The 13822-nt window shown below is 34.9% G+C and overlaps 1 protein-coding gene across 3 annotated transcripts in view; it reads right to left on the reverse strand.

Moving 5' to 3' along the window:
- Nucleotides 1–9923: 9923 nt before the first annotated feature.
- Nucleotides 9924–13822, reverse strand: part of LOC148597697 (uncharacterized) — a 69840-nt gene continuing 65941 nt past the window's right edge. For all 3 annotated transcript variants that reach the window (XM_088562613.1, XM_088562611.1, XM_088562610.1), the window contains 4 exons: nt 12946–13055; nt 11086–11218; nt 10348–10520; nt 9924–10018 (listed from right to left, as the gene is read on the reverse strand). In XM_088562613.1, coding sequence (XP_088418739.1) covers nt 9926–10018; nt 10348–10520; nt 11086–11218; nt 12946–13055 — 509 coding nt within the window. In that variant the 3' untranslated portion in view covers nt 9924–9925. The remainder of the gene's footprint in view (nt 10019–10347; nt 10521–11085; nt 11219–12945; nt 13056–13822) is intronic.

A 13822-nucleotide genomic window follows, 5' to 3' on the forward strand; every position in this document is an offset into this window, starting at 1 on the left:
TTCAGAGATATCAAAATACAATTGCAAGTATATGACTAAAATATGAAAACAAGAAAAATGGGATAAAAAAAAACAAAAAACAACAAAAAAAAAAAAGGTTTCTGACTAAGAACAGGTACATAGAATACAATGGATTAATATTTGTCTTTTACAGCTAGTTGAAATAGACCGGTTCCAATTTCAAAACAAAGCTAGCTAGGCTACCCTGTTCCTTCACTTACATGCCCGGTAATATTTGTCTGTTACAGCTAGTTGAAATAGAACAGTTCCAATTTCAATACAAATCTAGCTAGACTACCCTGCTCCCCTACTTATTTGCCCGGAAATATTTGTCTGTTACAGCTAGTTGAAATAGACCAGTTCCAGTTTCAATTCAAATCTAGCTAGACTACCCTGTTATATTACTTACTTGCCCGGTAATATTTGTCTGCTGAGACCCTGTCAGTTTACTTCCTTGCCCGGTGATATGTATCTGCAGAGCCCTGCCAATTTACCTACTTGCCCAATTACGTTTGTCTGTTGAGACCCTGCCATTTTAGATACATACTTGCCCGCTAACATTTATTACTGAGGACTGCAAATTTACCTACTAGCCCGGTAACATTTGTCTGCTGAGCCCTGCTACTTAACTTATACTTCCCCGGTAACATTTGTCTGCTGATTCCTGCTCCTTTACTTACTTGCCCCCTTACAATATTCCGCTGACACCCTACCCTTTTACTTACTTGCCCGGTAAAATTTGTCTTCTGAGCCCTGCTCCTTTATTTTTTTTGCCTGGTAACATTTGTCTGCTTGTTTTCCATGTCTGGTATTTGTCCCTGGATTACATTTTGCTAAGCCCTGTCCCTTTACTTAATTGCCTGGTGACATTTGTCTACTAAGCACTGTCCCTTTACTTACTTGCCTGGTGACATTTGTCTACTAAGCATTGTCCCTTTACTTACTTGCCTGGTGACATTTGTCTACTAAGCACTGCCCCTTTACTTACTTGCCCGGTAACATTTTTGTCTGAGCCCTGCTCCTTTATTTACTTGCCTGGTAACATTTGTCTGCTGAGCCCGCCTCTTTACTCATTTGCCCGATAACGCTTGTCTGCTGAGCCATGCCCCTTTAACTACTTGCCCGGTTATATTTGCCTGCTGAGAGCCTGTTACACACTTACATGTACTTGCCTAGTAACATTTGTAGACTGAGCCCTGCTACTTTACTTACTTCCCCGGTTACATTTGTCTGCTGAGCCATTCTATTTAACTATGGCTGGTACTAGTACAAAAAGTGTTGGTATCATTGCTATTGGCATTGTTGTCTTGAAAATAGTCTTGAGCAGTGTCTGTATATACAACCATGTGGTATTGACTTCATAAGTTAGATAAAGAAAATCGCCAAAATTGTAGTCAAGTACCATTTTGTTCAAGAATCATGAAATAGGTAGCACATCATTTTCTCTCTGTGTTCTTTTCTGTCTCAGGTGTATTCAATACATTTAGAAAACAACAAAAAGCTATTTAAATTGTATCCTTACGCATAGGTGACGAAGATATTTTTGACTGTTTATGAGGGTGAAAAGTGTGGGGAATTTTTACCTATCAATACCTTGCAAAGTTAACAACACGTGAATGGTTATTTCTGCAGGTTATGGGGTATCAATACTTGGATACAGTAATACAATCTCTGCATTTTTTCTTCATTTGCCACACATTTTGCCTGATTCTTAGACATAGAAGTATTTCAATGTTGTTTCCACGATCTATTATATATTACTCTCCATAACCTGCAAGCCATAATGCATTTTTTGTCGATATACGTACGTTATGAAGTTCAAGATTCTAACGTAGATATTATTTATCTAGAATTTGAGTGTTATTTGGAAACAGCCATCACTTTCGTCAGCCTTTTCTTTAAACTTCACTGTAAATACCCCTGATTACGACCAGGCGAGACCTTTATTATATGGAATGTAATAAACTATGTTCTCTATTGACCAACTGTTTGTCAATGAAGACTTTTCAGTGTTGATGTGAAACCTGTCTAAACCATAACCCATTTATAACTTAAAATTAGTTCGGTTTACCAAGGTTCAAAATATATTTAAACTAATACAAAAGGATTTTTTTTAAATGTCTGATTTAGACAGTTTTCTGACTTTTCAGGGTTTAGTTTAGACAGGTTTTTCGACTTTTCAGGGTTTAGTTTAAACAGGTTTTTCAACTTTTCAGGATTCAGTTTAGACAGGGTTTTCAACTTTTCAGGGTTCAGTTTAAACAGGTTTTTCAACTTTTCAGGATTCAGTTAAGGCAGGTTGTCCGATTATTTGACTTCATGTTTTGATTTGGACTGCTTTAAGTGTATAACAGCATTGTGATTGTATTATACTCTTAAAAAAAGAAAACATTTTATTGAAATATGTTTTCTAAAACAAAAGCGAGAAATTAAAAAAAATCGAAATTTTATCCTACAAATTTCTTTCTTTTGAATTTTGCAGCTTACCTGGAATAACCTCTCCTGACACATGGAACGACCAAACAGTCAGAGGAGCCGTCATGTCGTTACTAAAAGACATGGGACAATCGACACTGGCAAATCTTTGCCCTTTAACACAGGTTTGTCTCCTAAATTGTATTATCTTGTTTGCGAAAATATCAATACATGATGTTTTATTTTAATATAATGGTAGCGAGATAATATTCTTTAAAGTTATGTGCAATACATTGTCTACCAAAAATGTATATCGTCACACGATTTGTAGGTTTTTTTTTCTAATTATATTTTCCATACCGGAATGTCTGACGGAGAACGGATTGAAATGTGGAGTCTGATTCTAATTCAGCTTTTTACTTCCAGGATTTCGAAAAGCTGCATTGCACTGCAAAATCTTTTTGTTGCATTTCTTAACACACGGTGCACCTGGCCCATGCTCCCAGTTTTTAGTGGAGTCCGAGTTGCTCATTTACTTTTGTAACTTTGTATGTATGATTTTAGTTACTTCATGTTCTTTGTTGTGTATGTCTGTTTTCCGTGTCTGGTCTTTGTCCCTGGATTACATTCTTTTGATTACCGCTATAACCTTGGTTCCCTTGATTACTCTTTTAGTCATGTAGAAATTGAGATATGCCACATTTTTAGGTAGTATTACACGGAAGAATGTTTGTTTTTAAATACTGAACACTACGCTCTGTAAATGACAAATTTCCATGCATTTTCATGGTAGATGGGGACCAATTCTCGTGAGACCACGGTGTCACGTGAAGAGACTTATGGAGTACCCTATTGACAAACATCTGTAGGCTCTAATTTTGTCAATGAACTGTAATTGACTTGTTCTTTGTTCTTACTTTGTTCAGTGACGTTGAACTGTTATGAAATTGTGTCAGTATTCAATGTTCCTTACATTGTTTCAGAGAAAGTTCGAGTTTTGAAAAAAGTTGCTTTTTGAAAATTGTTCATTTATTTTTGTCCACTGTTATATGCCAACTGAAATACAAGTTTTAGTGTGTTTTCTTTGTACCTGTTCAATTACAGTTCTTTGCTTCGTTTTCCCTTCTTTCTTTGTGCAAATCAATGATTTTAATTCCAACAGCTTCTAAAATTGTCCAATATTTCTATTTTTGATGTAGACAACAGTGTTTTAAGATCACCATGAAATAAACTACCTTAGCATTTTTTATAACTAGAATAGGTATGGTGTATATTTCAAAGAGACAACAACCTCACCAGGATAAAAATGTAAGCCCAAGGGCCGCCATTTGGTCTCCAATGAACGGCGGGGAAACCCTCATACCACAGGGAGGCTCTAGCTGCTCCCACACAGGCACATGTACATAGTTTTGTTAGATAGATCTCCTAACTTTCTAACGTTTTTGTTTTGTAGTCTACAATATCAAGTATTGCTAACTGGAAGTACAAAAACAAAATAAGTGATGAGAAATGTGATGAATTTGGAAAATGGTACTATGAATATATGGCTAAATCAACAGGTAATTTATCGTCAATAGACCATTTTGTTATAACTAAAGGGCAGTCGATGAGTGTGTGTGAGGTACATTTCAGGAAGGTACTGCTTTGAGAAGAAAAAAAACTGATTTCCTTCCGGACGTATTTATTAAGCATGCTCATTTTAGACTTTCCCGTAGTATCCACGATTTCTCTCATTTTTACATTTGATTTCATTACGCAGGCGCAATTATGAGCATTTTTATGAGCAACGTTAACTCGGGTGTTTCTAGAAAAAAAAACAGTGGACGTTTACTCTACCGGTGCACCTTGTCCATGTACTGAGTGTTTAGTAGAGTATGAGTTGTTCTTTTACTTTTGTTTCGTTGTACGTGTTATTTTGGTTATTTCATGTTCGTTATTGAGTGTAATGGCATGAATTTCACATGATTTTTATTTGAATAAATTTTGAATCAGAGTTCCTTTAAATCTAGCCTTCTCGTCAATTTCATGAGAATTTCACATGAAATGAACAATTACATTATGTTAACTGTAAATGAATTTCACCTAGACCACTCGGCCAGCTAGGCTAAATAACAATAGAGCTTTCGCTGACGGGGTCATTCGTCCTCGTAGGATTAATCTCTATATATAAATGGTATAATTGTTCTTTTTATACATCATTTTGAACTCAGAAAAGTACTGACAAAATGTTAGTTCTTAAAAGTATTTTCTTGTTTTAGATTTTCCATGCGAAACAGGAATTGTTCCGAAAGACTCCAGACAGACATTTCACCCGGAACACGAAATCCCTAAACTAAGGGAATGGTTCAAAGATTGTAGTAATCCAAACGAAGAGAAACTTGCCTTATTTACCAAAGAACTAAATAAGGGCCACGTTAGACTAGAACGACCCAAAGTCACCGTCAGCAAATTGAAAATATGGTGGAAAAATGAACGACAGAGAGAAAAACGCATTCAGAGGACATCAAAGACACAAGAGTGTAAACAGACGCCAAAGAGACGAACGTTTTCAATGGACATTAAAAAAACCCAGAGTGGAAACCAGACGACAGAGAGCGAAACGCATTCAGATAACGTCAAAGACACAGGAGTTTGAACCAGACTACAGAGAGAAATACGCATTCAGATGACATCAGAGAACCAAAAGTGTAAAGCAGACGACAGAGAATAAAAAAAACCGCATTTAGAGGACATCAAAGTCTTAGAAGTGTTAAGCAGACGACAGAGAGAAAAAACGCATTTAGAGGATATCAAAGTCTTAGAAGTTTAAAACTAGGCGATGGAGAGAAAAACACGTTAACAGGACATCAAAAACCTACGAGTGTAAACCAGACGATAGAGATTAAAATACATTCAGAGGACATCAAAGCTCAGAAGTACAAACTAGACGACAGAGGGAAAAAATCATTCAGAGGACATCAAAAACCTTAAAGTGTAAACCACTCGACAGATAGAAAAACGCATTCCGAGAGGACATCAAAAACCCAAAAGTGGAAATCATACGACAAAAAGAAAAACGCATTCTGAGGACATCAAATACTCACGAGTAGAAACCAGACGACAATGTTAACGACACGAGAGAAAACCTTTTTCAGAGGACATTAAAGACTCGGAAGTTTTAACCAGAGAGAAATATTGACGACATTTATGATACTTCAAATAGAAATCGCTCTAAGATGTAACAGACGGTACCTTTTATACTTCTAATAGAATTCGCTCCCAGATGTAACAGGCAGTACCTTTTATACCTCAAATAGAAATCGCTCCAAGATGGAATAGGCAGTACTTTTTGTAACAGGCAGTACCTTTTGTAACAGACAGTACCTTTTGTACCTCCAATAGAAATCGCTCCAAGATGTAACAGGCAGTACCTTTTGCAGCACACCAGTCAACAAAGAAGAACAATGGTATTGGTTTTAGTGGCAGTTTACTGTCGAAAAAGAAACGGTTAAATCAGTAATGCAATAAGCTTGTTAGGAAAGAAAATGTAGCTTTTCATGTAACTAGAGTCCTTTCTGCAAAAAAGGTCTTTTTAACTGTTCATTCACTCCCTACTTGAATGAAAAAAGTCTGAGAGATAAATTTATCAAAGTGCCAATTATATGTTCAATTTATATAATTTTGATCTCAAAAGTGCAAAAACAGATTGAAACTCTAAGACTAATTAAGAGGTCTGAATTTGGTGGGTTTTTGACATGCATGAACCAATGCCTTTCTGGTTGTTAGAAAGACTATTTCTAGAAAGTATTTCTGTTGCGTGTTAGTGTCTGGAAGCTATCTCATTTATTATCTTCTGAATAATATTTTGAGATGTGCATTTAAGGAGGTAGACCTAGATTAAGGGACATAATTCGTGAAATCATATTCAATTTCACCAAAGCCTGTCAAACTTTGTTAAATCCCCATTTCCTCCACAGACCTATAACGGCTTCTTGATTTACCATGCATCACTTCACTAGCGAATAGACTCTGTTATTCAGGATGTGAAAACAATCACAGGGAATGAGCACTACTCATTAAAGATCTGCGAATCTGTTCCGGTGTACTGTACTAGATTGCATATAGGGTTGGGATTTAGTACTAAGTGTGGCAGAGGTAAAAAGCTTTGAAATGGTGAAAAAAACCTCTATGCCGGAAATTGTGGAATCATGACACTTTCAATTGACAACATTATTAAATCTCCAATTTCACATATGACAACATTAAAATAAATCATTATCTGAATTTCAAATTACTCAGACTAAAAAAATGGTTGGGTAAGACGTAATTGTAGTTCATTGCTCTATGTAGGACGAAGCAGTTTGTATAGTTTATAATATTTTAAAAATTATTCTTATTTAACAATTATATTGCCAAAATATAACCTGAGACATTTGTTGAAGTGATTGTATAAGCATTGAAATAAGATCTAAAAAAGACAGTAACACGATGTTGTATGATATAACTCTTGGTCTAAAAAGAATCAAGCCTCCCTGGGGCAAAGGTCCCTTAGGGTATTCACCAAACCAATAGCTAGATTTGTCTGACCCCGAATTATATAAGATTTTATTTCCCTTTTTTATCAGATTTATCAGATTACTAAATCATACCTAAAACCCCGTAACTTTGTTCTCGATGATTTATTGATTTACTGTTTAGATAGGTGTTGAGTACTTCTGATTCTACCGTTGAGAGGTTTTACTTCTTTGTGCTGCATCTTGAAATTTGCAATATATGATTGGTATATTTGTATGTAAAAGTTTACAAACAAAATATTGTTAAATTGAAATAGCTATCAATGGAACCAAGATTCTAGAAATCAAAAGAAATCGGGGGCAAAGACCAGACTTGGAAAACCGACAAACACATCAAAGAACATAAATTAACCAAAATAATACATAACAAATAAAAAAGTAAATGAGCAACTCGGACACCGCTAAAACTGGGAGCATGGACCAGGTGTACCCGTAGGGTAAGCGTCCTCTGGTTATCTAGAAACACCCACCGACTTGCTCATAAAATTCTCATGAATTGTTCACGTGAAAATCACGTTAATTTCATGTGAGAGGTAAATCAAGGGAACCAAGGCTATAGCGGTAATAAAAAATGTATTACAGGGACAAAAACCAGACATTGAAAACCGACATACACAACAAAGAACACAAAATAACCAAAATTATACATACAAAGTAACGAAAGCAAATGATCACCTCAGAATCCACTAAAAACTGGGAGCATGTACCAGGTGCACCGATAGGATAAGCGTCCTCTGCTTTTCTAGAAGCACCTCCGAGTTGCTCATAAAAAGTCAAGTCCGGGGTAGACAAACGCGGAAAGGAAAACATCTTTTTATAGAAATACGACAGTGAAACCTGTCTAAACTGCCTCTTGTCCGGTTTTGACAGATATTCGTTTTACTGAGGTTCAAATCGATATTTAACAAAGTGACTAGTTTATACATGTTTTTGGATTATTCAGGGTTCGCTTTAGTCAGCTTTCATCGTATTTTCAACCAGCAAATCTCTATTTATTCATGGAAACTGAGAAGAATCAGTTAATATTTACTTTCACGAATCTATAAAAATGACTAAACAATTTGTTCAACTGTTTTAAGAAAGATACCTATATAATCTGTATAAAATCATGTAAATTTTATTGATTTCTTCAGTATGCTCACCAAACATCATCTTTGACCAAGAAATAGGAAGGACAATTTAGTGTTGGAAACAAATTTTATTTTTAAACACAGATACTCCATACTAATACTTATTATGTTGGTATAATACACACAACCACCAAGAGGTTTGACTATTAATGTAAGTCGGTATTAAAACATGTTTGTCACTAAAAATATAAAAAAAAATATTGTATGACACAATTTTTTCATTTAAAGTAAACTACAGGAAAATAACAGAGATAATAAAAAAATATAAAAAGGCAAGTCCGTTTTTCGTTTGAATTATCCTCTTCTCTTTTCTGAAGAAAAACAGAAATAACTTGATAAAAACAAAACAAAACAAATTAAAAGCCAAAAATAAAACATTCCAGAATGCACATAATTCTATTCGAAATTAAATGCTTTGTTATTAAATGCTTTGTTATTCAATATATTAAGCAAAGCACTGATCGGATCCCTAATCAAGTCAAGTTAAAAAATGAATCGGGAAGATAGGTGTTTTTGTAATTTTTCTTCGGCCTGGAATATATTACAGAATTCTACTTATTTGATCTTAGAATGTTAGACACCAACTCTTCTTAAGTAAAAGCAGAGTTTTATGCTATCTCACCACACATAACTTTTATTGCATTTTTGTTAGCACTTATTAAAGAGTAATCAAGGGAACCAAGGTTATAGCGGTAATCAAAGAGTAATCAAGGGAACCAAGGTTATAGCGGTAATCAAAAGAATGTAATCCAGGGACAAAGACCAGACATGGAAAACAGACATACACAACAAAGAACATAAAGTAACTAAAATCATACATACAAAGTTACAAAAACAAATGACCAACTCGGACTCCACTAAAAACTGGGAGCATGGACCAGGTAAACCGGTAGGGTAAGCCTCTGCTTTTCTAGAAACACCCGCCGAGTTGCTCATATAAAGTCAAGTCCGGGGTAGACAATCTGGGAAAGGAAAACTATGACCCGTTGAATAAATCAGTTTTCATGGTGCAGATGGATACACCATAACGATCCACGAGTTCATGATGACGACCATAAAACTTCTGTAGTGACGACTTCAATCTTGTAGCAGCATAACCCTGTTCCAGAAGCCTATTTGTTAGAGTTCTAGTGCGATACAAAAAGTCTGCTTAGTTTCGACAAGCTCTGGCATAACGTATGAGTTGTGATATGAACACGCCATACGCAGGTGCTGAAGGGATGTTGCCACAGATGAAAGGAAAGTTGACAATTCTGAATGAAAAGTCATCACGTTTGTCGTAAAGTTTGGTCAATAGTTTTCCTTTACCATCTAAGTATAGGTCAAGATTCAGACTTCACAGTGTCTATAGTGTAACGATCCACGAGTTCATGATGAGGACCATAAAACTTTTTGTAGTAATGACTTCAATCTTGTAGCAACATAACCATAAAGAATGTTTTCAAAAGGTGTTCATTAAACAAAAACAATGTCACTTTGAGTACCTGTTAAAAATAAAATAAAAAAAAACAAAAAACTTAAATTTGATTTCTTATGGACTACAGTCTAGATATTAATAATTATTAATGTTATTTTGTGAGCAATTATTTTGCAGAGAGCATTCCAACTGACGTTAATAGTGTCACAATAACAGTCAATGTTATACAAAATAATCTTGTTTGCGCACAGAGAACGAACCAATCGGAAAACTTATTACAAAAATTACAGAAGCAGCTTTCGAATTTACAGTTCTCTTATCAAGTAAGTCACAGGTACTTTTATACAGAGCAACCTGTATAAATAGAACACTTGTTATTACTGGTTTCGCAGTCCCTAGACAACATACCTTTATTTTGAAGAACACGCTCCCCGGGTAAGTGTAATATCATCAACAGCAATGTCTCCCTTGTATGAATTTCCTCTTACTCCTTTGATAGATATCTACAAAAAAAAAAACAAAAAACAAAAAAAATTCGATACTTAAAATAAAGAATTAGGAAAAAACCTTTACAGCATACAATAAATTTAATTCCAATCTTTATGTTTCAAGCGTATTATACATGCATGGCAAAGAAGCAGTGATTGTCAATTTAGAAAATCACTTTTTTGTATGAATCGGCAAGAGATTGAACACATAACCTTCTGTTTCGCACTCGAGGACACAACTCAAGAATACCGAAGCGGTAAAGTTCACGGAAAACGTTGTACATTAGTGCTTCATGTGTGTCTGTCTTATTACAAAAGTTCCTTGAACTTCACACCATACTTACAATTGGGTCATTATACGTCGGCAAAGTAATCCTGGTTTCCAACCAAACGTTGTCGTAAATACCAAACAAGGATAGCTCTTCATAATAATAGCCATCTCTCTCCCTAATAGAAATAATTAGATCTCCTGGACTACCGTACATGTGGAAGAAAAACTCGAGACAATATTTGGAAGCTGCAATAAATATAAAAAGGATGAAAACAAAAACAATGTTCGCTGATACTCTTTAGAAAGTTTTTAGGAGGTACTTTTAGAGCTCGTCAATGTAACTTCTATTTTGGTTTATAAATATGTTTTTGTCGCTTCAAATTTGATTGTAAAATTTTCGCCAACCATAAAGAAAATAAAACAGTAAAACTGTAAAGGTTTTTGTAAAAGAATGAGTAATGATTCTTAGTTTTGAGTTCTAGTCAAGATAGTAAGTAAAATCATTGTAGAAAACCACCACTTTGAATTTAAACTTTGTAATAAACGGACCGAGAAGTCGCCTGGGTATAACTAGACATTTCCTCTTTTCCTCTATATAAGTGACGTCTTGGCGGAACTTCAAGTCATGTTTGTTCCTTCGTTTGTTCGCCAATCATTTGCTTTGCCATACTATAGGGCACAATATTATTTGATTTTAAACCGTTTCACCTTTCATCTGATATATATGAGACTAAGTAATTCCGAAGATATTAATTTGGATTTTATTGTTATTTTTTTTTATTTTGGAAAAAAATGAAAAATATGAATTTACCTGCCAATTTGAAACCAGCAGTATTAAGTATCGCTGAATCAGTAGACTGTCTTGGTGCTGAAGCTTCGATGTACATGTAATACGACCCTTTGTATGCGGAGCTCGGCCCAGTATAACCTGAAGGAGTTGATCCCTGAAATAATCATTCAAAGGCGGTGAAGAATAAGTAACTTACACCTGCCACTAAACGAGGGTATATAACGTGCCAATGCATACATATAAAGAGTAATCAAGGGAACCAAGATTCTAGCACAATTCAAAATAATGTAACCTAAGAATAAACACCAGACATGGAAAACAGACACAACAAAGAATATAAAATAAACAAATTAATACATACAAAGTAACATAAGTTAATGAGCAACTCCGGTTCCACTAAAAACTGGGAGCATGGACCAGGTGAACAGGTAGGGTAAGCGTCCTCTGCTCTACTAGAAACATCCGGGCTCATACAAAGTCAAGTCTGAGGAGCGAAAAGGAAAACCTTGACAAATTGAATCAGTTTTCATGGTGCAGATATTAACACCATAACGAACCACTAGTTCATGATAACGACCGTGAAACTTCTGTAGTAAAAATTATCCGCACAAATGATATCACGAGAATACATCACAAGGATATTGTGAATGTGAACATGTCAATGCAACAATAACCCTAACAGGTAGATGTCAGCTGAAGGTCACCCATGAGCCTTCAGTGACCAACGTGGAAACCCTCAAACCACAGGGCAGGCTGCAGCTGGCCCCAAAACAACATTATACACACGTACAGCGAAAAAATTGCCCTTATATACTCCAGCAGCATAAAGAAATCTGAAAGTGAATACGGAACGAGACATACAGAGGCGAGAAATTCCTGACTTGGAGCAGGCGCAATATAACGGCGAGATTGGCGTGATCACAACCCCCCTTTTGAAATCTAGCCACTGTGGAAAATAATATAACACAATTAAAATCATATGAAAATCGGTTTAACAAGTAGTTTCTTTAAAAAATATAGCCGACGCAGTAAAATTTTGGTCTTTTTGCTTAAAATTTTCTATTCATGTCATTAATGAAAATAACACATGCCACGCAATTTCAATTTTCGATATAGTTTTATCGAACGCCACTAAGTTATCAATATTTGGACAATCGGGAAACAAGAATTGCGATCAGGTGACTTGCGTTTCCATAGAAGAGTGTCTATAAGGTTAAAGGGTAAAATGCGAAACTATACCGACTGCTTCGGAAAAAGGTCTGATCGCTGGTTAAAAAGGAAAGAAAGAAACTGATTATAAGTCACATAAATGCATAAAAAGATCTACTAGCAGTTAACTGAAATGCCAGCTCTAAACCAGTTTAAACCTACAAGTTATAATAGAGTATTCTTTCAAATTATGCAGCTTTATATTAATAAGTGATAAATATCATCGATTTCTGAACATTATATGTTGCCTGTTAGATTTATACACAGTGACATTCCTTTGGGTATTATTTAACAATACGACTTGTTCATGTTATGTCTCTAGCCTCAGTTTGCTCTTACACAAGGGTACAACAATGTGAATTTAAATGATAGGTGAATTTCTATTTGATTTTTTAACGCCTTATTACACCAACAAACGCGACCAGTTGCTGATCCACAAAAAGGCGAATTCTGGGATTAGAACCCTCTTTTTGATGAAAGAATTCATTCATTTCGTGCAAAATTTAGGCAAAGATGATAAAATAATATCCAGAAACTCACCTTTTCCTTAAAAAACCCTCTGCAACCCACTTTTTACAGCCTCTGTCAAGCTACGATAATTTATACTTCACGAATCGAACCAATTTTAAAGGTTTCCATTTAAGAGATGTACCTTTTATTAGATAAACTTACCGTATATCGTGTCCAATCAAATTTGTCAACTGTTTTTACATTCCGAAATATGCAATCTTCCTCCTCTGTAGTCTCAAAGTCACATGTAAAACTTAAATCTGACCGTTTATCTGAAAGAATTGAATGAGTAACCTCTAGCCAGCAGCATTGAAATAAAATTCAAAGGACGATGTTGATATATAAAACATGAATACAAGAAGCAGCACTCAAAACTAAAACCTATCGAAAAAGGAAGGGAAGTCCATCACCAAAAGGTTTTACCGTGTGCAATACTAGGAATGAAGCTTCAGTGTTTTACATATTTTGAAAATAGTAATACTGCACGTTTTGATATATATGCTTACTAACATAAAATCTAATCTGTTGGGAGGGGGGGGTCCAGACAACTGGGTTGGTGAAAAACCTTGGGGACCTTTGAAAATAATGAAGAACTAGACTGGACAAAAAAAAGATAAATGTGAATCACTAGAATCATATAATTCCGAACTATAAAAATAATTGTTTGTGTTTTGATGAAGAAGTAAGGTAGTGACCAGTCAATTAATTTCTTAGATTATGTATTGATGTAAATACATATAAATAAAAAAATGTAAATACATGTAAATAAAAAATGTAAATACACCTAAATAAAAAAAATGTAAATACACCTAAATAAAAAAATGTAAATACATGTAAATAAAAAAAATATGTACATACACGAACAAATTTTGCAATAATTTAAAAAGAGAAAAAAAGTAGGGTTTTTTAAAACTAAGTTCCGAATCATGTTGATGATAATCTTATTCAAAACAGTTAAGGCATGTCTTGTATGCTTTAAATTTGGTTTAATAAGCATCATAAATGCACATGGTTTATACGGAGAGATATAAATGCTTGA

The sequence above is a fragment of the Perna viridis genome, chromosome 14 (genome assembly GCF_037379345.1).
Source record: "Perna viridis isolate PV_CMFRI_1.1 ecotype Kerala chromosome 14, ASM3737934v1, whole genome shotgun sequence".
Classification (NCBI taxonomy): domain Eukaryota; kingdom Metazoa; phylum Mollusca; class Bivalvia; order Mytilida; family Mytilidae; genus Perna; species Perna viridis.